The sequence below is a fragment of the Anas platyrhynchos genome, chromosome 5 (assembly GCF_047663525.1).
Source record: "Anas platyrhynchos isolate ZD024472 breed Pekin duck chromosome 5, IASCAAS_PekinDuck_T2T, whole genome shotgun sequence".
NCBI lineage: Eukaryota > Metazoa > Chordata > Aves > Anseriformes > Anatidae > Anas > Anas platyrhynchos.
This window is the reverse complement of record NC_092591.1, coordinates 6,022,802-6,045,712: the sequence shown is the minus strand read 5'-3', so window position 1 is coordinate 6,045,712 and position 22,911 is coordinate 6,022,802. Positions and strand designations below refer to the sequence as shown.

General features: G+C 36.0%; 1 protein-coding gene across 5 annotated transcripts in view; it reads right to left on the bottom strand.

Moving 5' to 3' along the window:
- Positions 1-3,054: 3,054 nt before the first annotated feature.
- Positions 3,055-22,911, bottom strand: part of LRRC9 (leucine rich repeat containing 9) — a 49,053-nt gene continuing 29,196 nt past the window's right edge. For 2 of the 5 annotated variants that reach the window (XM_027458929.3, XM_072038159.1), the window contains exons 21-33: positions 20,832-21,009; positions 20,228-20,448; positions 19,357-19,479; positions 18,663-18,793; positions 16,978-17,086; positions 16,485-16,624; positions 13,480-13,616; positions 12,722-12,939; positions 12,420-12,488; positions 10,465-10,587; positions 6,663-6,840; positions 5,985-6,142; positions 3,055-3,572 (exon numbers count right to left, since the gene is read on the bottom strand). In XM_027458929.3, the coding sequence (XP_027314730.3) occupies positions 3,558-3,572; positions 5,985-6,142; positions 6,663-6,840; positions 10,465-10,587; positions 12,420-12,488; positions 12,722-12,939; positions 13,480-13,616; positions 16,485-16,624; positions 16,978-17,086; positions 18,663-18,793; positions 19,357-19,479; positions 20,228-20,448; positions 20,832-21,009 (1,800 nt within the window). In that variant the 3' untranslated portion in view covers positions 3,055-3,557. Of the gene's footprint in view, positions 3,573-5,984; positions 6,143-6,662; positions 6,841-10,464; positions 10,588-12,419; positions 12,489-12,721; positions 12,940-13,479; positions 13,617-16,484; positions 16,625-16,977; positions 17,087-18,662; positions 18,794-19,356; positions 19,480-20,227; positions 20,449-20,831; positions 21,010-22,911 lie in introns of those variants that run through there. The other 3 variants (XM_072038160.1, XR_011809421.1, XR_003497675.3) reach the window with 3 other exon arrangements.

The following is a 22,911-nucleotide window of genomic DNA, read 5'->3' as shown; positions in this document are numbered from 1 at the left end:
TCTGCCTGTGCTCTTCAGGCTCTAAGCTTTCATTTTCTATTTTACAAGGAATGTTTGCAACAAGCCAACGCAAATGGTATTTACACCTTTAGACTCAGGAATCAGAAGAAAAAAGGATGCAGGAGTGGCCCTTAGTTATCAGGAAAAACATCCCATTGATTTCAATGCATGTACGAGATCAAAACTACTGTGCTGCAGCACCACTGCAGTTCACTGGGCCAAATTCACTAACGGTGGTTGCAGAGGCAATGTCATTCCTGTCACTGGAAATAAGCCTGCTGAATGAGATTCAACAAAGACGCTCCGAGAAGGCTTGCTTTCTTCTGTGATCCTTCCCACAGAAGAGATTGATAAGTAAATGCAGACAATCCTGGGTGCATCCAGCCAAAGAACTGAGTGTGTCACTACTGAGAGCCTTTAAATCCTTGTCTGGGATTTTACTCTGAAGGTTTATCCCTTTTCTTGTCAGCAACCTAATTATAGCCTTCCTGCTGAACTGTCTGTGGGCTGTTTGACCACCTAAATCTGGGTCTCTGCTGGCAAGATTGGGCATGGTGATACCCCACTAGTGCCTCACCACTGCCAAGGCTGTGGTGGAGCTCGTCGTGAGCATAAACAGGCAGGTAAGTGGTGGTGAGGAGTGTCCATCATCCTGTGTGCTCCAACATCGTTTAGAGAACCTCAAAATAACCCTGAATTTTACACCAGAAAAGCAGTGATGATATGGTTTGAAGGTACAGAAGCATAGATATAGGACTGCTGTCTCAAGGCTTTTCTCTCTTCCCTGCTGCATCCCCTTTGAGACCTTTTACTCCTCCTCCTCTTCCTCTTTGCATGCTTTGCAAACAATTAAATATTAAATATTTTGACTTGACATTAATCTGTTGTCTCCCTAAATTAAGAAGTTTTTCACTGCTTCAATAAGTATTTCCTGGAACTCACCTCTCTAACTGTTGTAACAGTCTCCCCAACATGGAGAGATCTTTTCTAAAAGCTCTGTAAAACAAGTGTCCTGTATATTTATTGTGCTTCGGCATTTAACTGTCTTTAAGAATATCATTTCTCACAAAAGAATATTTTGCTAAACTAGGACTTACTGGAAGTATGGAGTTCAGTTAGCCCCCAAACCAGAATTAGACTTCCACTGTAAAATACTGCACTTAAAAAAGCCCTGGCAGTCAGCCAAGGTGGAATTTTAAATTGCTGAAAGATACTGAAATTTAAAAGAATGCATTAATGTGGATAAGTTCAGAGAATTAAAACATAAAGCTAGAGGGAGTACGCACATATTTCTAATTTTATGTTCACCACGTTGTGCTTCTACAGCCTACAGAAAGGAAAGCTATTCACCTGTTACAGGCTGTCATAGAATGCTCTCTGTCTTGGATGGAGATAACATGCCAAAGGATACTTCTATTCAGGATTATACAAGGGGTTTTTCTATAGGGTTCAAATTTACATGGAGAACACAAGCAAAAAGCTGCACCGAGCAGTCCCTGCAGAGAACAATATGAGCTCTTTTTCATCCCTCTCCTCCTCCCTTATTCCTCATTTAAGGCCAATTGTTAAGACTTGCCTTAAAATTCAGCTGTGACCTATGCAGGGCTGGGACTGAGCTTGAACAGAGATCAGTAACACAAGGCCATGAGCACCACCACATGCTGCATAAGCAGTCCTAGTCTTCATTTTCCTCAACATGGGACTTCTACAACTGGTTCACTCATTAGGGGCCATCTTCTGTTCTGTGCTGTTGGTCTACATCCAGTAGCAGCACATGTGCTTCTCTCTCCCTCAGGCTCAACTTAAGGTATGAACTCTTTTAGGTATGAAATGTTTCCCCTGTAAACACTACAGTTCCCTTCTTCAGGTCCCTCTAGCTCTCCTGCAATGAACAAACCTGACTGCTAGCTAGCGGTGACTTTTAGATGCAATGTGATTCAAACTGTACAAAAAATAAACTAGACGCACTCAGACCCATTTCCCAAGAAGTCAGCTCCAAATTACTCAGAAAACAAAAACCTTCCTAATGGCTGTGCCGCCACCACAAACTCCTGTTGAGCTCTGCAACACTACAACTGGCTTTTTCTTGCCTTGTAAAATGCAAGAATGGGACCAATTGCTGTGGCTCTTTCTGGTGCAAAGCTGCCTTAACCCGTCTGAAGAGAGAATCTGTTATCCTGGGTAGTGCAGGCACAGCGGCCCTGATCTAGAAAATCAACAGTACAACAAAGACACCTTGTGGCTGTCCAGCAAACCGCACAAGAGACAAAGAAAATTTACCAGCCAGGAAGGGGAGCTGACTGCACGAATGCCCGTGTCTGCTAACAACCTTCACACTTACTACCTGGCATATACTTGTAAGTAAAATTAACACTAAAAAGCTCTTTCAAATCACCTAGGAGAAACAAACAAACAAAAAGTTGTAATATTCTAGATTATAAAAAAAAAAATAAAAAATAAAGCATACGGCTAATAGAAATGTGATGTTTGTTTCCAAATTTAGCATAGAAAATTTTAGAAATAAATAAATACCTACCTTCAGCAGCCATTTAATTTAACCTGAAAGGTGAAAATGCTATGGGAAATTTATCAAGACTGCAAGTAAGCTCCGATAATAAAGATAGTACTCTAAATATCTAAGTCCTCTACTTTCATAGTAATATGGTAAATTACCAACAATTACTTTTAAAATAGTTAGAATTTTATTAGAAATGAGCAGATATATAACGTCTATAATTTTGTCATGTATACCAGTGCTATCTTATATTTTTAAAAAATAATCTGAGAAGTGAAATGCATTTTTTCTAAAAGATCCAATATTAAAGTCCGTAATTTACACTCAGATGTAATTACATTGCTTTTCCTTACATCAGTGCATGCACACACCCAGATATAAATAGATACATGAGATAGGTGCTATAGGTATAGTAAAGGCATGTGTTATAACCAATTTTTGGAATTGTCTAAAACTGTGTTTCTGAACAGCAAAAGAAAATTTTGCGCAGTAAATGTACCAGTGCAAAACCTTGATCTGGTATGCACTGATTTTGTTGCTTTTAGTTCCTCACCTTTTCAAGAAAGTGCACGTAATGTAACCCATGATATTTTCCCAATTTAGTAAAAATCGAACAGTAATTAAGATTATGAAGATATTGGAAGAAAACACCACTACATAGTAAAGATGGAGAGATCTGACTCTATGTATTTTTCCGGTACAAAAATGAAGAAATCATATTGAATTCAGACTTCCTGTCAACTAAATTCAGAAGGTTGACTCCTGACTTATACTGGTGTGAGTTAGAACAAGACAAAGGGATCCAGATATTCTACATGTGTGTAAATGGTTGCTTCATTGAATTAAATAATTTCATTGCTTAATTGACATTTCATATAATTCATTATGCATTCACAATCACAGCATTAAAATGAAAGTACAAAATGCCACTTCTGTAACACCACTCAAGGCTGTGTAGTAATCCCAAGGAAGAATTTTTCCTGTAATTTCTCTCATTTTCACAGTTACTACTGAATCTTATGGTTGATTTAGCTGGGAGAGGCTACTGGCTGGCTTCCTGGAAAAAGAAAGAAAAAAAAATATAAAAAGAAAAAAGAGAATTTCAGTTTTTTTTTTTTTTTTTTTAATATATATATTAACTTAGAGAATTAATTATACATATTTAGCACATTAACATGATACTCAGTCCTGTCATGTGCTCCCATGACTACAGCTTTATTATTCACTCTTAATGGATGAACATAGGACTTTGCTAAAGGAACTCTGAGATCTACTACTAATATAGAAGCAAGATTCTACCACATACTTCAGTACCTTTCTTTGTAAGTATTTTAAAATCTTTTGTGTGTGTGTTATGAAGAAATTATTCACAAAAATATCAAATACTGAAATCAGATTTGTGACCATAGCAAGCTATTGCTCTATTAGTGCTGCAAACCCTAAATATCGTGAAAATTTTAAATCTGCTAAAAGGCAATTATCACTTTGTCCATGCAAACAGGTGACTTAAAAATGACAAGCAAAAAAATATGCCAGTAGGTTCATAAACATCCTGCTGTATCTGTTAATTCCAATCCAACTTGTGGATTTCTCTTGTGGATATGGTGAAAGCTTTTAACCTTGTTCCAGTTGTGATAACATCAAAACCACTGACCTAATGCTAGGGGGCACACGACCTACAATGTGACCTGAAAGAACCCTTTAGATAATAACACATTATCTTATTATCACTCTCATTTACAAGCAGCTGATAGAGTGACCCCCTACTGTTTGGGGGCTAGGAAAGAGTAAAAAGCCAACACTCTTAAAACAAACAAACAAACAGGTGTTTTCATTGGAGTCCAAATTATCTGGATCAGATAATCTCTTTTTGGTGGAATTTGCCTTGTATTGAAATATATAACTACAATATTGAAAGTGGAACACACTGAAGTCTGGAAGATATTCATATCAGGCAAAAAACATTGTTAGTTTTTTCTGCTTTGATGCATCAGTGAATCTTCCCAGAAGTTCGAAAAATACTGACTAAAGACAGAACCTGTACAGTAGAAATAAAGAAAAAATATTGTGCATTCCTGTTTCATTTTTAATTTAGGAATGTATGCAGAATTTATCAGTATTTTTAAAAGTTCAATTAAAATAGAAATTAAAAAGCAAACATCAGTAACTTAAATGGAAAACGTCCTACAAATATCCTTTAGCTATTCATTACAAAGTGAAGAAATTCAAGGAAGATAATATTTCAAAGAAATCTTAATGACAGCCATGTAAGAAGAATGATGTTAAAATACATGAATAGCTTTAACTCTGCCTGAAGCGATGCCATGAGGGAAAAGGAGAAAAAAGGCCTAGTCAGTCCTAAAACATAATTTCTTCTTAATCAGGAATGACATGACTAGTGTTGCTTTATCAGAGGCAAACATTTGCTATATCTACCTGGCTGCCTTTGCAGTGTTTTTCTAATTTTAGCATGTTGAATTTATAAAAAAATAAGATTAAATTTGAATCACCTAGACTCCATGCATAGTTCTGCTATGTTACAACATGCTGAGAGAAATGGGACGAGATCAAAGAACATGTGGCATGAGAAAAAATGAAAACACAATTTCTAATAGAGGATGCTTGCTATAACATTTCATCGACCTTGTTTTAAACTACATGGCCTCCATGTGAGGGTTGCTTGTGAGGATCAATCTACAACACAGGGAAACAGTCGTACTTGCTGCTTTAACTGAAGAAAAACCCACTTTATAAATGAAAAAGAAGTGCCTGTAGAAGGATGCTAAGCAGTATGCATTAAAGGTAGAATACATCCCTGTGAAGAGGCCAGCTTAAATTTAGATTAAGGGGAATTTTATACTGTATAGATCAGTCTTAGTGAGTAACGTCACTTCCTCTGACACCACTGTTTTCTCACCTGTAATATCTGAGACAGTACAACACTACCTGGTTAAATAAGGTTTATTTAAAGTGTTTCACCTCCAGAGCTTTGGCGATATGGGTCTACAAAAATATATAATCCTTTGGAAACTACTTCTATTACTAAACATAATAACCAAACAAAACTAGAATTCAGGCAACAAATACAAAAAAAGGGGGGGGGGGGTAACCAACCAACCAACCAACCAAAAAACAAAAACACAAAACAAACAAGCCCCCCAAAGTCTTGAGCTAGTGACAGAACAGGACTAACCATGGACTTAGGAGATATGAGCTTATCTTTGTTAGATGTCTGACTCCATTTAATAGTCATTGTTCTAATGGTAAAATTTTAAATTGTTTTCTATGATGCTTTCCTAGATGCATTGCAAGTTTTATAAGAAGAAAGAGAAAAAAATTTTGGTGGATGTGGAATTCCCCATCAGGCAAAGGAAGGAGGAAGAGAGGTGCTTTGGTTCTGACACCTATACACCTCCCCTTAACAAAGCAAAGAAAAAGAAGCTGTGCTTAGGGCTGGTAGGAGCCTCACCTGCTGGTTGCTCTGATTTAGTTGGCTGGTCTTAGAAGTAGCACTGTGATGCACCAAACGGTTTAGATTAGTTGATGCTCCTTTGGCTTGCCTAAGAGTTCTTTGTACATGGATGCTTTGAAGATTATATGTTCTAATTCCTGGGATCCTAGACTTACCTGTAACACAAAATGCACATGGATTTTCTTCCTGTACAACCTAAACCCGTCTACCAGTCATCAAGAATTGCACTCATTCCTCTTTTCTTAATTTTCCTAGCCAGATCAATTAGGTTACACCATTTCCTTTCAATTTCTAGCATAGTTTAAGTTCTAGTTTACAGAATTAAATTGGTTAACAAATTAAAAACAACAACAAAGCTTTTGAAATCACTGAAGGGATAATTCATCTAATGGTGATTCAGAATGAATTTGAAGATCCATCCCAATATGAAGAACACCTGACAAAGATGTATATTCTTTCAGAAAACACAAGCATTTTCCAACTTTGGGAAGGCTGTTTGAAACTTATGGATTGCAGGAACTTAAGAAACTTAGACCTGCAAGAGTCATAGGAAAGACAAAAATGTACTTGTTAAAACTGCTCTATACAGGCCACAGAATATACAGTATGACAGAGTATAACAACATTAAGTACCATGGAAAAGGGAAACTAGTAATGATGTTTGCTTATGCTTACTTTTATTTGACTTATTCAGTAGAGGTTCTTTAAGTTCACGGCCAAATGTAAAATCAAAGAAACGGTTAATGTTTTCATTCAGATTCACATTTGCTATTCTGAGAGGAGTTTGTCTTGTAAAATTTGCTGGTAGTGCAGGAAATCCAGAGTTCTTTGGGGAATTTGCAGCTTGGAAATCCTCCATAAGGGGGAAAAGAAAAAAAAAAAAAGAGATTAAGTATCTTGGTCTTTATGATAGAAATGTCTTTTTTTATTTGTTTGCTTTACGGAAGTATAAACAGTAATGATCAACTTAAAGAACTATAGGACCAGTTCTTCAAATTACTGTTGTGAGCTTATGATTTCACTATTGCACTTTCTAGATAAGCTTTCAGACAAACACAGAAGCTATGCAAGTTGTATACCTCAAAAAGAATCAGTAGCTATGAAACCAAAATGCTTGACAGAAAATTGTAAGCCCTTAAGAACAAACCTGTAATGCACGGAAGCTGTTTTTATTGAGAAAGATGGAAAATAATACGTTTTCAAATTTAAACCAACTATAGCAGATGGCTGACAGGGGGCTGATAATAATTAATTTTTGGAAGGTTCTTCATAATATCTAGAAATATTTAGTAGTTCCTAAGTCTCACTTTGAGGCTACCACTTTTTGTAGCAACTGATTTAAAGCTCTATGCCAGTCTGTGCCAATTTGTTAATTTTGATAAGACTGTACACAGTACAATGACAATAGTAATTGATTGCCTCCTGTAAATCATCTGCAATTCAGCAGTGAAAACTTTAAAGGGAGATTTAATCAATAGCATGAAAAGAGAAAATAATATTATGTACAGAGTGTTCTGGTGTCCACCTAAAATAGTACTGAATAAAGTGCTAGCCTACTCTCTGCTGGGAAAATCTCTTTTGAAGCTTAAGATCAAAAGCACTTTTTAAGCTTAAACAACACCATACGGTTTCAATTCTTGCTTTCTAACAAGCACTTTAAAAAGCACAACTAAAATGCAACTGACAAACTTGAAAAATCTTTTGTGTTGTTCCACTTGAATGATCTAATGAGAAAATGGCTCAGTTCTGTTGTAGCTAATGAGGTATAACATCTTCACTGAACCTGAATATAAAACAGAGATTTCTCTAAAGATATAGCCTTAACATGCTTCTATTACTTTACTTGTTCTGCCATGTTTTTATTTAAGTGATGTCCAATGAATGAAAGCACAGGTCAGTTTTGAAATAAAGCATTTACACGTGAAATTACTCAATCTAAAAGTGCTTTGAACTCTTGTATACAAGCATTGTGGCTTCAAGTGGGAAAATGTATTTCACTAGGACACTAAGATACTAAGGTCCTGAGTCTCCAAACAGAGATTAATGTAACTGTGGTAACGCACTCTTGACAGATCAAGTTCTGAAACAGAACCATGTACATGGATTTTAACCTATATGGTTTCATCTGTGACCTACTATCCACGTTAAGACAGATCTGGCAAAACAATAAAGATACCACTAATATCAGTGCTCAGTAATAGCATTTATTCCACTACCTAGGAAGCTATAATGCTAAAAGACTTTATTTATACAGTGACATACTTACACCAAGGAATTTATGACAAGCACTTATAAATTAAGGACCAATATGGGAATAACCCATAGATGGGGAAGCATAAGATAACAGCAAAAGGGTTACATGCAGTGCTGCAAGTAGTATTTTCAACTCAGCAACACTTTAGCTGGGTATGCTGAGGGTACTGTGGCAATAAAAGAAATCTGAAGGAGATAATTAGAGTAGAATAACTTTGTGATGTAGATGTCTACTGGCAGAGCTTTTCTTCTATAAAGAACCATGCAAAGAGGTTTGAGGAAAAGCTGGCCAGGATGATGAGAATAAAGCCAATCTTACTGAAGCTTCTTATCATCCTTAGTACTTGTGTTTCAAATGTGTAAAAGCTGTTTCTGTGCTCCATAAATATGAAAGAGAAATTAAAAGAGAACTGCCTTGTGCAGAGTGGGAGCAGACTCTGGATCTCACCATTAATTTCAACTGATCCTTGTGTGGAAAAGGATGGCTAAAGTGAATACTGCAGTCTTTTGAGCTGCAAGGAAAGAATTCTGTTCATCAAACAAATCTCTAGAGAAGTTTCATGCTGTGATATAGAAAACACAGGTCTGCTGTGGTGACAACAAACTCTTTCAGTGAGTGGAGTCCTAGTGATAAAGAGAACCACAGAGACAATGAACCTTCTGTTTGTAGGAGACACGTGCTGAGCTAGCCTTCTCTCTGACTCTTTGCTGTTGTTATAGTTATTATTGTATTTAGAAAACCTAATAGTGAATCCTACAAAAAATCTCTGTTCCAGTGAGTTTACGTTGTAAAATGAGATAAGGCACAACCAATGAACGCAGACAGACTGACAGATGGATGAGCACAAGAAAATAATGAGCAATAAATTTGGTCTGTGTGACAGACAATGGTCAAAGCAGATGCAGAACTGTTTCAGGCTTTATTCTGGTTCCATGGTCAGTGAGAATTTCAGGGCAGGGTCTGCAGGAGAATAACAAGGTAGCTGGTCCAGGGAGCCCCTTCTCAACACCACAAATACGGCAATGAAAAAGGCATGCTGATTAATGGTAACACTACTCAGCTTAAGGTATACAATTGCATTTCAAGACATTAGGAGATGACCTCACTGTCAGTAAGCACGGTGATATGCAGGACTGAAACACAAAGATGGAGTACGTGCACTTCCATGAGGAGGACAGGGAGAGCTAACACAAAACAACAGGCTTATAGGCAAAGGAATAAGTGAAGAATACTATCTGTGCCAAAGTATTTCCAATGGATGCAGATGGTACAAGATGGACTCTTTAAAGACTAGATATGATATTGCATTATCAAAATATGCTTACATTCATAACTATTCTCAACTATCATCAAGAAGAAAAACTGTAATAAACTGTGGTAAGAATCTTATTTACCAAGGAAAAATAGATAGAAGTTACAAGTGACTACTGCACCTTGAAACTGTAGTTTAAAACCTTCATACAGCATTGCTGATACTGCATTACGTAATAACATTATGAGTTAAGAGAATTGGCTTTCACTGAAAGTTACAAAAATGTATCAAAACCCTATGAAATCATGAATACTTATAAATACGTATGTTCTTGTTTACCATAGACATATTTGAATGACATTGGCACTGCTTCTGCTTAACCTTTGTATAAGGTTCATCAAGCCTGAAGCTACAAAATGAATTTCTCCCCATGGCCTCATTCCACCTGTGGTCTAGACCATCCAAAAGTTGTCTAACTGCATGTATGAACTGAGGGTGAACCTGGCTGGAAAAATGAATGAATTTGCTGAAGCATAGAACCTCAGGATAAATACAATTTACTACCAGGGGTAAAATTCACATTTCTGGACCATAAAATCAATGGTGTCCTGTATATCTATAAAGAGATGAGCCTAAGACTCTAACAGGTCTTGTACAGCTTTTAAATGTTTCGTTTGCATTGCAGTCCTATCACAGGCCACTCAATGAAGGTAGCACAACACCCAAATTGTAGACATCTTCCTGTCCAGATGACAGAAAAGAACCTGTTACATGTTTGTACGCTCAATAAATTTGCTGATGAAGAAAGGGAGCAGATATGTCTTTTCTTTTTCTTGACTTTACAAAACCTGAGAGAGGTTCTCTGAAGAAATGTAGAAAGAATTCTATTTTAATGTTACGATAACCACATTAGGCACCCATTATAGGTGACATTAATATTGTCTTTGGAGTTTAAGTAATATTTGCTATACTTGTTCTAGGCACTGATAGTCAGCTTTCAACCTCTCTTCTGCATTTACTGCTGTTCCATCGAGCACTTGTAGCACTGGCAGTCGAATCACAAGCAGCGAACGATAGTTCTTCTTGAGAGAAACCTGTATAAAGAAAATATAAATTAAACCAAAAACTGGCTCCTTGTCCAAAAAAATGATAGTATCTCAGCCACACTACTAAATGTCTAAACTAAACCTTATACCCCTTCTCTCCTAGAAACGTAATCCAAGCTGGGCATAAATGACTGTTCATCTTGAGAAATGGTTTTCAACTTTAAGCGCCCATGTACTGACAAAGTGGCACTCTGTGGGAATATTTATACCTTTGTCATCGTGTTAGCCTGGACCCCAGCAGCTTCTCATGGCTCTCAGCACATATGAGAATTCAAATGCGCTGTGCTCCCTGTAGAGAAGTGACTAGGAAACTTGGCCTTACAGAAGGCCAAGTGTTGAGATGCAGGCTGTGCTGGAGGCAGAAAGCACGAGCAATATTTTTCTATTTTAATATAAAATGTTATTGAAAAGGAAAGATTATATAACACCTCAAGTGTGGACCACAGTGGCAGATAACTGACACTTACTAATACACTTGAGACATACTTCTCCTCAATGCCATGTTGTATGGGAAGAGTTGAGACTACCATCTTCATCCCCTTAAGGGGGAAGTCTAGACCTACAATTTTAAAGAAGTAAACTCCAGAACAGCAATTTCCCAAAAGGAATCGCTATTCTGGCCATTAGTGGGTGACATTCAGTTTGCTCGACACGCTCCTGCCATTTCATCATCCATTTCAGAAACCAATTAATTTACTACTCTGTATAAGACTTTGAAAGTTAGTTTGAAAAATGTCCTAAGTGTGAAAATATTCTTTTGAGTCAATCACTGAAAATAGAGTCCATGACTACACCATGCCTATCCAACATGCCTATCTTCTCTCTTCCATGTGCTTCTAGCTGTTGTTTTATACCATAAGCTGCAGAATTAGTTAAAAAAAAAAAAAAAAACAAAACAACAAAAAACATAAGAAGCATTTAGAACTTGGGCTTTCAGGCCAACCTTCAAGGGTCCATTTACGAAAACAAGCCCTATGAGCTATATTTTTAACTGAAATTTAGAAAGCCATATTTGTTCTCAAACTAACTATATATATTGTTTAGTTCTCAAACTAAATATATATATTGTTTTTATTTACATTTAATGCTACTTTAAAGCTCAGCAGTGCTAAGATACATCAATACATAAAGCTGAGATAATACAAACTTTATATAGTTGCCCCCACTGAGTTGCACTTCAGAAATAAAGCCTTTTCCACTGTGTGAAAGTACATGTCTTCTGTACCATATTCTGCATTCATAAAATCAGAAGGGCTACAGTCTTCTTTACCATGTTCTAGTAGTTTGCCATCAGAGAGAAAGAAGGTAAACCAACAAATTCTACACTGAAAAATAGTAGCATGTCTGGAAAGAAAGAAACCTCAAACTTCCCTTCAGGACTTTTTCAAGGAGTGCTGTGCAAAACAACAAAAAAGATTGCTATTGAGCCATTTTAAAAATAAAATCAAGTATTTCAGAGATCCTTTAACGTTCTTTGATCTTTCTTCACAGATCTGGCCTGTATTGGAATATTGAAAGGACAGCCCATCACTGCAATACACTCATGCAAACACATGCATTTTAAATTTATCTTGCAGCACTATGAAGAACAGTATGCTGAAGAATAAGCGCCTTCTGATTACAGTAGGGCACTGAGACACGCAACAGTGAGGCAATGTCATCATGCATGCTATGAAGCTTTCAACCTTAAAACAGTAATAGCAGAATGTGCTGCTTATGGGGAAATTCTTAATAGTCTCAATTATTATAAAAGAGTAAATACTCTGTATGAAGTGAAATACATACCTGGTTTATGTAACAATGCAAACTAACATACTCACTGGATTTCCACGTACTGAGAGCACCTTGAGACTTGGAATAACTTGAAGTTTTTCTAGTTCAGATAACTCCTGTCCAAAAGTTAAAAAAAAAAAAAAACAAAAAAAAACAAAACTTAAAATAAACAATAAAAAACCAGCAACACACATCAAGAATTCTCAGAAATCTTGCAGCTGGTGTATATATTTTAGGGAAAACACAGGTAATTTTACTGAGGCAAATCCACAGAGGACAATGGGAATTTGTCTCAAAAAGTGGACATTTAGTCCACTGAATCTACAGCATTAACAAAAATAAACTGTACCTTAATTCTGTTGAAGTCCAGAAAGAGTTCCTGTAATTTTACTAAGGGTTGTAAACTCTTCAGTTCTCGTATTTGGTTTTGCTTTAGATGAAGAACCAAAAGACTACTCTGTCCAGCAAAGGAGTCCTGTGAAATTGTTTTAATGCGGTTATGGTCCAGCACCAACTCCTGCAGAAACTGGAGACCTTCAAGTCCTTTAATGCGGCTGATGTAATTTCCTAACATACCAAGAGTAAATGCATGGAGTTGTCTCTAATGGATTTGGAGTCCTTTCTAGCAAAAAATCACCATAAGCAAAAGCAGCTCAAACTTTCTGCACTACTCATTTTTTGTTTTGGACCACTTCAGTGACGCTAGAAGACAGTGTATTTGATTTCTTCTATCTATGGGCCACATCTATTTAAAGCAAATCAACTTCCTCATTCAAATCCGGGCATCTTGAGATGTGAATCATTATCTTCACTATTACTTATAGCAAGGAGGAAATTTCTTACGGTGGAACTTCTTGCTGGCTATAATATGACAAACATGTAAAAGACAAGCGTGACACACTGGTGCACTATGGAAGAATTTCACTGTTCAATAACTAAAGGATCTTGGAACCAGGGCGAGAATTAAAGCTACAGCATAATTGTTACTAGGGTCATGACCAGAGAAGACCATCTCCCACAAATCCAAGACACAGAGTGAAGACTGGGCATAAGGGAAGTACTGTCATATGCTTGAATGAATGTACAGAAAAAGATATTATCACCTACCCTGCAAATACAGAAGCTTCAAGTTTTTTAGCCTGCTAAGCTGTAGCTGGGCCATGTCAGTAATTCCATTATGACCCAGATGAAGAACTTCCAAACTCTGCATTATTGGAGGCAGGTTTTCTCCAAATCTTGCATCCCTAAACCAATAAAGTAAACAAGAGTGTTAACACCACAATATCCCTTGAACAAAAAAACTTCCAGCATTTCCCAAAAGAAAAAACAATTACAAAAAATATAAATGGATGACTCCACTTTCACTAATCACTAAAACAGGTTTTGTAAGAATTACACCCATATACAGAAAAAAAAAACACTGATGAGAAATGAAAAATCTACTACTTGGAGTTAGAATTACTGCATACACTAGGTCAAGTTTTCTGGATCCAGACTATGGAAATCAAATAAATACAAAAATCACTTTTGCATGAAACCTGAGGACATGAAAAGAAAATAGCTGTAAACTGCTGCTTAATTTAGGAAAATATTTATGACAACTATTGGGTGTATTCGCACAACAGCTGGATGACAGTAGGGCAAAATAACATGCACGGTTCCACCAATTTGCTTGTAAAAGCTCCATTTCAGTTACCTCTGACCTGTAATTAGGTAGCATGAGTTGTTAAACTGAGAAAGAGAAGGGTAAAAAAGGTTTCAATTTTAGCTTTGTTACTTCGTCGCAACCCAGCTAATTACACAATGTGTTTAGCAACATCAATTTTCATAAAAACACTAAATATTGGTGATCACTGAGCAGCTAATGATCATGACTTGATTATATTCATATACTACAAACTGATATCCCAACTGCATGTTTGTGTGTAAAATTAATTTGTGTTTAACATATGTTAATATGTAATACATATGTTTCATCTTTTACACAAGTTTGTCTCACAAAACCACAAAAAAAAAAAAAAAAAAAAGAGCTAATTCAACTTGTGGAGAAAATGTCAATGAGGAAACTGTCAAACGTCAACTGGGGAAAGCTTAAAAACATTTTTGTTCCTAGAATGTCCCACAACTGAGAAAGAATGCAACTGTCATTAAGAAGCCAGTATCCACCTAGTGGGAAATTAAAAGCAGCTATAATAAATAGGAAAATAATTGACAGTGAGAAGTAAGAATATGTTAAAAAGTGATGAAAAGAGCAAAAAAAAAAAAAAAAACTTAATGGGATATCAATGGCTTGTAGCATTACACACAACAACAAAGCTTATAAGTGTATCAATTACAAAAGCAAACCTGACCATGGTATTGGATCATTGTTAGCTGAAGATAGCAGAACTATCAATAAATAAACCTGAAACAAAGCATAGGTGTCACTAAGTACTTCTGTGCTACAGCTATGGGGAAAAAAAAGGGGCAATGTCATTGATATAATACAGTAATAATGAAATAATTTCAATTTCAATATTGACTTCAAGGATTTTAAGTAGCAGCTATTGAGCTAGAATCTAACATGGTTAAGTCAGTGACTCTGAGTAAGTCACATTTGAGAAAGCTGGCTGAGAAACATTACAAACTATTTAAGTTGACTTGCACTAACTTATGAACCAAGCAGCCTGTTCAGCAGCCTGTACAAAAGCTAAAGTTATCAATATTTAAAAAGGAAAAGGGGAGAAAGCTAGAAGGTATTGGTATAAGCAAGTAAACAAAACCAACCAACCAAAAAAAAAATAAATCAGAAACCCTTCTGTTGACAAGAAGGGCATTCCTACAGTTATTGAACAATTATTGCAAGCCCTTTTTGAGTCCCCAGTCTACGTAAAGAACATTCATCTCTCACAAGGAAGCAGACGTGCAAAATGAGCACACTATGAGGGAAGCCCAAATAACCTATATCTACATATGCTTCTGCCCATGTCCATTTCCCACAGAAAATCTGAAACCAATTCATGTTTTCCTACACCACAGATGTTGTGCACATGCAAAGAATAAAGATAAGAGCTGGGTGAGCTCTTGAGAAGCATGCACACAACTGCTAGGTTTTCCAAGATTCTCTGATGTTCTGTTACTTTCATAAAACTTGACCAAAGGATAGATGGAACTCTGCATAGTGCCTTACAAGACTTGTCTGATACGATAAAACTGACTTTGATTATGGGTCTTGCCTTATCCGTGCAGAAGAAAGTAAATGGATCCTGACAGATTTCAGAAATTTTAATCCTGAAAGAGTATACAGATGAGAAATGCAAACTGAAAAGTAATTTGAAAATGCTCTTTAGGACACAAGCTGACCTACAGTTGATGGAAAAAGAAGTAAGTATAACCATCTCCTTCAGAAGATGGATAAAAGAACCTCATTTACAAAATGAGTAAAGGAAAGGAGATTTAATGGCCGAATAAATGACTAGACAACGCTGCAAAAGAATGTTGGCTGAATACACAAAAGCCTTCTTTTGGGTCACAAAAGTACTGTATCCTGAACTGGCTGAACTCATTGATTCTAATAAGTGGTTGTGACTGCTATCAGAATACTAGACAGCACAAGACAGCTTTATTTTCACAGATCAGGCTCAAGTGACTGAAATGCTACCTCAAAATATTTCTTATACTGATAAAATTTTGTAGTTTAATGTTGTATAATTTTATCTAAAGAACACAAACACAGAACATCAATGATCAATCTGATCAGACATACATGTCCACACTGCCCCTGATCAAACGAGCAGCCAGAGAAAGGTAGATGGTTCTCTTACTTAAAATTAAATTTTTTGTAAGGAAGGTGAATAAACTTCAACATATTCATAAGTGTCTATGTAGCAAGATTCAAAGAATGGGGAGCAAAAGCCTGGTATTGTTATTTTGATGAAGAACTAGCCTAACAAGTTGTGGAAATTTGGGAAAGCAAAACCAACAAGATTATATCAAACATGCCACACGTGCAAAATGAATAAAACAAAAAACAGAAAAACAAACAAAAACAGCAGATCTGACTCTGAAGAGACCTCTTTCCTCCTCAATGGAGTGAAAGAGAGATACAAATATATTTTAAAAGCTGGTGGTACCTTCTTTCTTTGGCAAGTTCTTGCTGTCCATACCCGCTAGAGGCCACCCTTCGGTGCAGGTGCTGCCTATTTGTTACCTGATTTGGAAACTTCTGTCCAGGCAGTATCGATTCAATCTGATTGTAGTTCAGACATAATACCTTACAAAGGAAACACAGTAGATCAAATGAATGCTTCTCTGCTAACTCATTAGCAGAACTGCCAATTACATTTTTCTGATCCAGAAATTTCATTGTATTTTAGAAACATGATTGGTCAACCTGCAGCATTTAAAAAAATCTAGTGCAGTTCATTGATTTTTTGAATTAGTTTACTGCAACTATATTGTAAAATTGCAGTAGTAGTTGCAATCAACTTCGGGCTGATTGACTACTGTTGTTACAAAAACACAAACAGCATATTAGTGATTAAAGATACATTTTCAATCAAAGGAAATTAGTTTATTTATTATTAATATTATTACTAAAAAGAGAAAAGACTGTCATGAACTCACCTTGACATTAGGAAGGAAGATTAAACCACTGAAAGATGTGAGATTATTGTTCTGTAAATTTACACTGTAGACGTTTCTAAACTGATCTGCTGGCACCAGCTCTATGGCTCTGAATCAAGGAAAGGATATAATCAGAAATTTAGAATACACATAACAGAAAAATAAGCTATAAACAACATACGTTGCATGAGATCCTTAACATATTGTCTTTTTGTTAAGAAACGCAACAAGCTCCTATGAAAGATGCACCCTAATGAAAGCCTCACAACAAATTCACAGTTCTTTTTCCACTAATAAAAAATTGGCTTGATTCTGACATCAAAGGCAAGGACTTGCAACAATCTGCTCTGTTTGCTTGTACAGCTCATTGCTGGAATACCAGCTCCACACCTCATAGGCTGTTTTCACTGCTTCTAACTGCGCACCTCAGCTGAGTCAAAGACTGCTTTCATATTGTTTGTTCCTAGTTAATAGTAGAAACAGGATACTCTACTGGTCAGAGAGACATTCCTCAAGTGATTTTAGGGCATTCATAATTGAGCTTTTGATAAATCTCTTCAAGAGCAATCAAGGTTGGCAATCTTAATACCCTAAAAGGCACACAGTCGATGTGATAGAATTGCTCTACAACCTTTTACAGAAACTTTGATGGAATTAATGTCCTTGAAAATAATTCTGACATTAGTGTTTAAATATTTGCATCTGTCCTCACATCTTAAAACAGTCTGCTGAAACCAACAGTCAAATTTAAAGGACATGCAATCTCATTATGAGCAAGATCCTTCTCAATTCCTCCAGAATATTGACTCTGATATTCCTGACATCATGGTTCCACTGTTGTTGAAAGTCTTCTAGGCTGTTTAACATCAACAGATGAAGACTGTGGCCTGTGCCATGATAAATGACTTCATGTTATGTGAAGTGCAGGACTTTCACTGACAGATTTAAGATACTGGGAAAGACGAAAATCTAAGTATATCTCTAAGACAATAAATATGTGGACACAACCCATTGAAATACTTTCCTAAAGATTATTATCAGGGATGATAGCTGCAACTTAGTGTGACTAGGGCTCTGTAAAATACTTTGCTGTAAAACAGTGACCATCCTACTATGAATATATACTATGAATATATACTAGTGCTCAGTTAAGAATGCAATTAATGCAACCAATCACAGCCCATTCTTGCTCTAAATGCTTTTATATCTACAACGGACAAGCAGCTTTTTAAAAAATCCAAAGACTGGAGAAGCAGCACTGAACATGTATAAGTGTCTGTTTTCACTTTGACTGAAGTTGTTCTGAAAGGAATCAGAGCAGATGGGTTCTGATCAAACAACATTTCTCTTCTTGATATTCTTTGTCTAGAGTCAGTATGCTACCTCTCCTAGACATTTTCTGTCAAACTGCATACAAGCAGTACCACTCCCTAAATGAGAAGTAGAAACGTCTAGGGAAAGAATATTTCTTCAGTAAAACTCTAGACAGTAACTGTTTGTGATGAAAAAAACTCTCATTTTATGGGTAAGTCGAGATAATTCAGCCTCCAAACAGTACAGAATTATCAGGCGCATTTGCTAAATGTAAGTCCTAACTTCAGATTTTCACATTCTAACCACAGTATTAGATGACACTTTTAACAGATAATGCATTTCTGCAAACAAAACAACAACAAAAAATGTACCTAATATTAGAGGTTGCCCAATTTAATTCTTGCATTTCTGTGAAGTTTGAATGACCCAGTCTGTCTGCAATCATATCAGAGGTGAGTTTGCCTCCAAACAAATCTCTCGCACTTTCTCCTTCTGTTGGCTCCTGTTAAATGCATTTCAATTGATTTCTGCTACATTAAGACAGATCTAGAACTATTATAGTAATATAGGCAAGACACTTTTTAATAATTTTAATGATTTTAGGATAATCAATGATTTAAAAATGTTTAAAATCAAAGTAACTTAAAAAGTGTTATTTAGTCTTCATGACCTGGCTAACATTTTCCCTTGTGCAACAGATTAATGGAGACAGTCTGTGTTCTCTCAGTTCATCCATAAAGAAGATTTGTAAATAATACATACTGATTTCATAAGTGTTAGAAATGCTGATGCTCCACAGTTACACTTAAAGTCCCCAGAACTCTAGCAATGTGTCAGGACACTATTGTGGTTGGAACTTTTACAAAAAAAGAAAAAGAGGGGGGAGGGGGAAAAGCAATTTCTACCCCAAAATGATTTTAAGAGACAGAAAGAAAATGGTGTATTATTAAGCACATTAAAGGATTACACACATGATATTAATAAATCTGATTATTTGTTAAAATTGCTCTTCTATGAATCAAGACCTGAAAATTGTAGTAATAATTGACATACAGAATAACTTACTACTCTGATACCATCTAAAGCTTTTAGAGAGGGAAGATGGAACAATACAAATAGTCGGTAGTTATCTTGTTTCCAGACTATTGCATTTCCACTTATGTCCAAAATTATCAGATTAGTCAAACCCTGAGAAAAGAAAAAACACACATTTATTAGTATCACTTTATAATATCCATATATACATGCTTTCAGGCTATTTTTTCAGCTATTTATTCTCAACCTCCTCTCCTCTCCCCCCCCCATTTTTAGCTATTTCTTCAGCTCTCATCTGCATGAAACACCAAGAAACCAATTAACAGAACCCAGATATTTTCATTTAGATGAAAAGCACTTGGCATCACTTAAGCCACAAATAAAGCCCTTAATGTAAGTGAAAACTATTCCCTAAAAAAGCCTTTGTGATTTCACAAAGTTTTAAGAGTGTCTGAACATAAATAAGAACCAGGGCCTCCGTCTCCCATTAGTAAGCGTCTGAATCCAGCCAACAAAGTTTGTCATGCGTATGTTAGTTGAAAAGAACTGGAACTGCTGCAGGTGTGGTTTGTTGTTATCTGACATGAGTTGTAGAATTATTCCATGTTTTTTAAGCCTTAAAGCCTATGCAGTGTAAGTGATGTTTAACTGTAGAAAATTTTGAGCCCAGTCCAGCCAGAAGGTTTAGTACCTCCTTCTCAGGAGTAAGTATAATCAATCAAAAGAGGTTAGAGTATTGTTTGTGGTTTTTTTTTGTTTTGTTTTTTTTTTTAATCACTTCAGATTCAGCTATGTTTCGAAGTAAAACTTTGCCAGTTCCAAGTGGTGGAAGACTGTACTTATAATGTGCTAAAATAAATAAATGAATAAATAATCTCTGAAACAGTAAATCTATATTTACCTTTAAATGATACATCTCTTGATTGGTAGAAACACAGTTATTGCTTATGTATAGTTCTATTAGGGAGCAGGTTTTCTTTAAACCAACTAAAGATGTGATCCTGTTGTTCTCAACGGAAACATAATGAAGATGACACAGATTTTCAAACACATGTATTTCGAGGCTGGTAAGATGGTTATTATTTACACTAAGTCTTGTAAGTTTGGTGAGCTTTGAAATTCCTCAAAAAATAAACAAAATGCACTTAGTGTAAAGTGAGCTGTAATAGAAAAAGGTCTGATACAGATGGTAAAACACATTATAAGTGACAAAGGTTATGCTAGTAGGTCCAACTATAACCAGATTATTAATCTTTAGATCTAATGGCATATTTATGTTTAATTAAATAATTATTTTGCTGCAACGTAACTGCTCTACCTCCCACCCTTACTTCAGTTCTGTAAAAGATACACTCAGAAACTGAAGATCAGATTTTTCAATATTTGAAAAACTCACACAGTTGCCAGCAAATAAATCATAGCCTCTATATTTTGCTGTAAAGAAACATTTCTACTGAGACCTGGCTTAACAGCCTGAATTACCACTACCATGGTAAATATAGTACCATCCAGTGTTGAAATACAGTTTTCATCTAAAGTGAGTTCCTCAAGGTTGAGACAAGAGCCCAGTCCTTCTATTTGTGTGAGATTGTTGTTGCTAAATGATGCCCATCTCAAGTGCTCCAATTTTTCCAGGTTTGAAATTTTGAAGAGATGTTGGCCATCCAGATTTAAAACAGTAATCTGCAATAAAATAAAATAAAATAATAATAACAAAAACCCTTAGTATTAGAAGTGAAAGAAACTGACCAGTCAGTTAATCTGTAATTTAATTCCACCTGCTTACTCTGTGCTGTTTCTGCTTGCACATTTCCTACTGCTACCAATAGCAATTTATTAGATGCAGGATGTGACGTTTCCTCATTATGCAACAGAAAAAAAAAATCTTCAAAAAACCTCAGCTTCTCCTCCAAAACCAAGGGCTCTATAACATAAGAATGCCAGTTCCCAAATGTACCTTTGCAGTTGAAACTATCTGAACATAGCTTTTTTTTTTTTCCTCATTTGTGTCAGACCTTAGATAGCTTTGGTTGACTTAAAATCTTCTGTAAATGTAATGAGATTCTTGATTGGTAAGTATGCTTTACAGATCCAAATTCTACAACAGGACTGCAATGGGAAAAGGATTTCCACCCTAGTGCTAAAAGATTGTTATTCAAACTTAGATTTAGCAGAGGCTGAGTGAGATCATAATTTTTCCTAAGTTCGTAGTACTTCATTGATTTTATATACAAAGTACTCTTTATATCACAGATTAACAACTTCAGTAATTTTCTTTACAATGGTCTTGAACAGAAACAAATAAAAGTAGATAGCAAGTAGATATCTTGCTGCCCACATTGTCAAAGGACTTTCTTACACAAGATCTGACTTCAGACACCAGGCAGCAAGCTTCCTGAGCTATTAACAAACCTATCCACAACCTGTCTGTATGACGATGACTCCCCTGCTTTTTGATGATATGCAGTATGTTAGCCGACCATTGCACAATGAAGAAACAAAAGGATCATAAAGCCCCAAACAAAAAAATCAGATTGTGTGGTATGGACCCAAAATATCAAGGATTGTATTTAGCCTAAGATAAATAATCATGAAAACACTCAGTGCCAGTGGAGTTATTTTGCTGATGACTGAAGAACATATTTGAACTTTTTTTTTTTTGCTATAGTATTTTATTTTTCAAAATATGTATCTTACCCTCTATGAATCTTTTCTCTCCGATGTCACAAAACATATATGACATGCTAAAGCATTAACTTTTCTGGCAATTTCTGTAAACATGAATTCCCTAATGCACAGAGAATGAAATGCTACGCTCATCAACAGAAATGTGTTTTCCTCCAGCCATTCCACATTCTAATAACAAATCAAACTGACAGAGAAGCTTTTAACTTTTCATACTGGGTAGCTTAACATGATTTCAACTGATGGGTCACAACAGGTTAGGATGACCTTGAATCTTCCTCCACAGACTCTTATGGCTTTCTGTTAGCTCAGTTTCCTGAGAAAAAAAAAAAAGCTAGCATGATTGTGCTGCCTGCATATCCATCTGCTAACCTTACAACTAACTTTCAAACCTATTGGTGATGTTTGGCACAATCTGTCAGACAAGCACTATGCTGAAAGATACTGACTTCCTCCAAACTCCATGAAAATGAACAGCTGAGCAAAAGACATAATTTTATGATCCCAGTGAAGGAAAGGCTCAGCTACAATGCTACACACTAGAGAATCCAGAAGAGACCTGTTATGAATGACCTAAGAATTTCTGAGAGCAAAGACCCAATTAGGAACTGGTTAGTTACTGCTTAATTAGTTCACAATTTGACATAATCTTTCAAGGTGAGAGAATATTCAAAGGGTTGCTGTCAACGTTTGTTAGTTTGAAATTAGACTTATTGGCTCTTTTCTTGCAAGACAGTTTTCATGTTGATATTTAGTAGAATTCTCCAAAAACGTTAATCCTGCCTGACCACGAGACATTGATTAGTACAGGGATAAATATACATGTGGAAAAGATCATTTGGCTTTAGACTTGGAATATGATTAAGTGTCTAAATTTTAGTGCAGACTGTATTTCAAGGG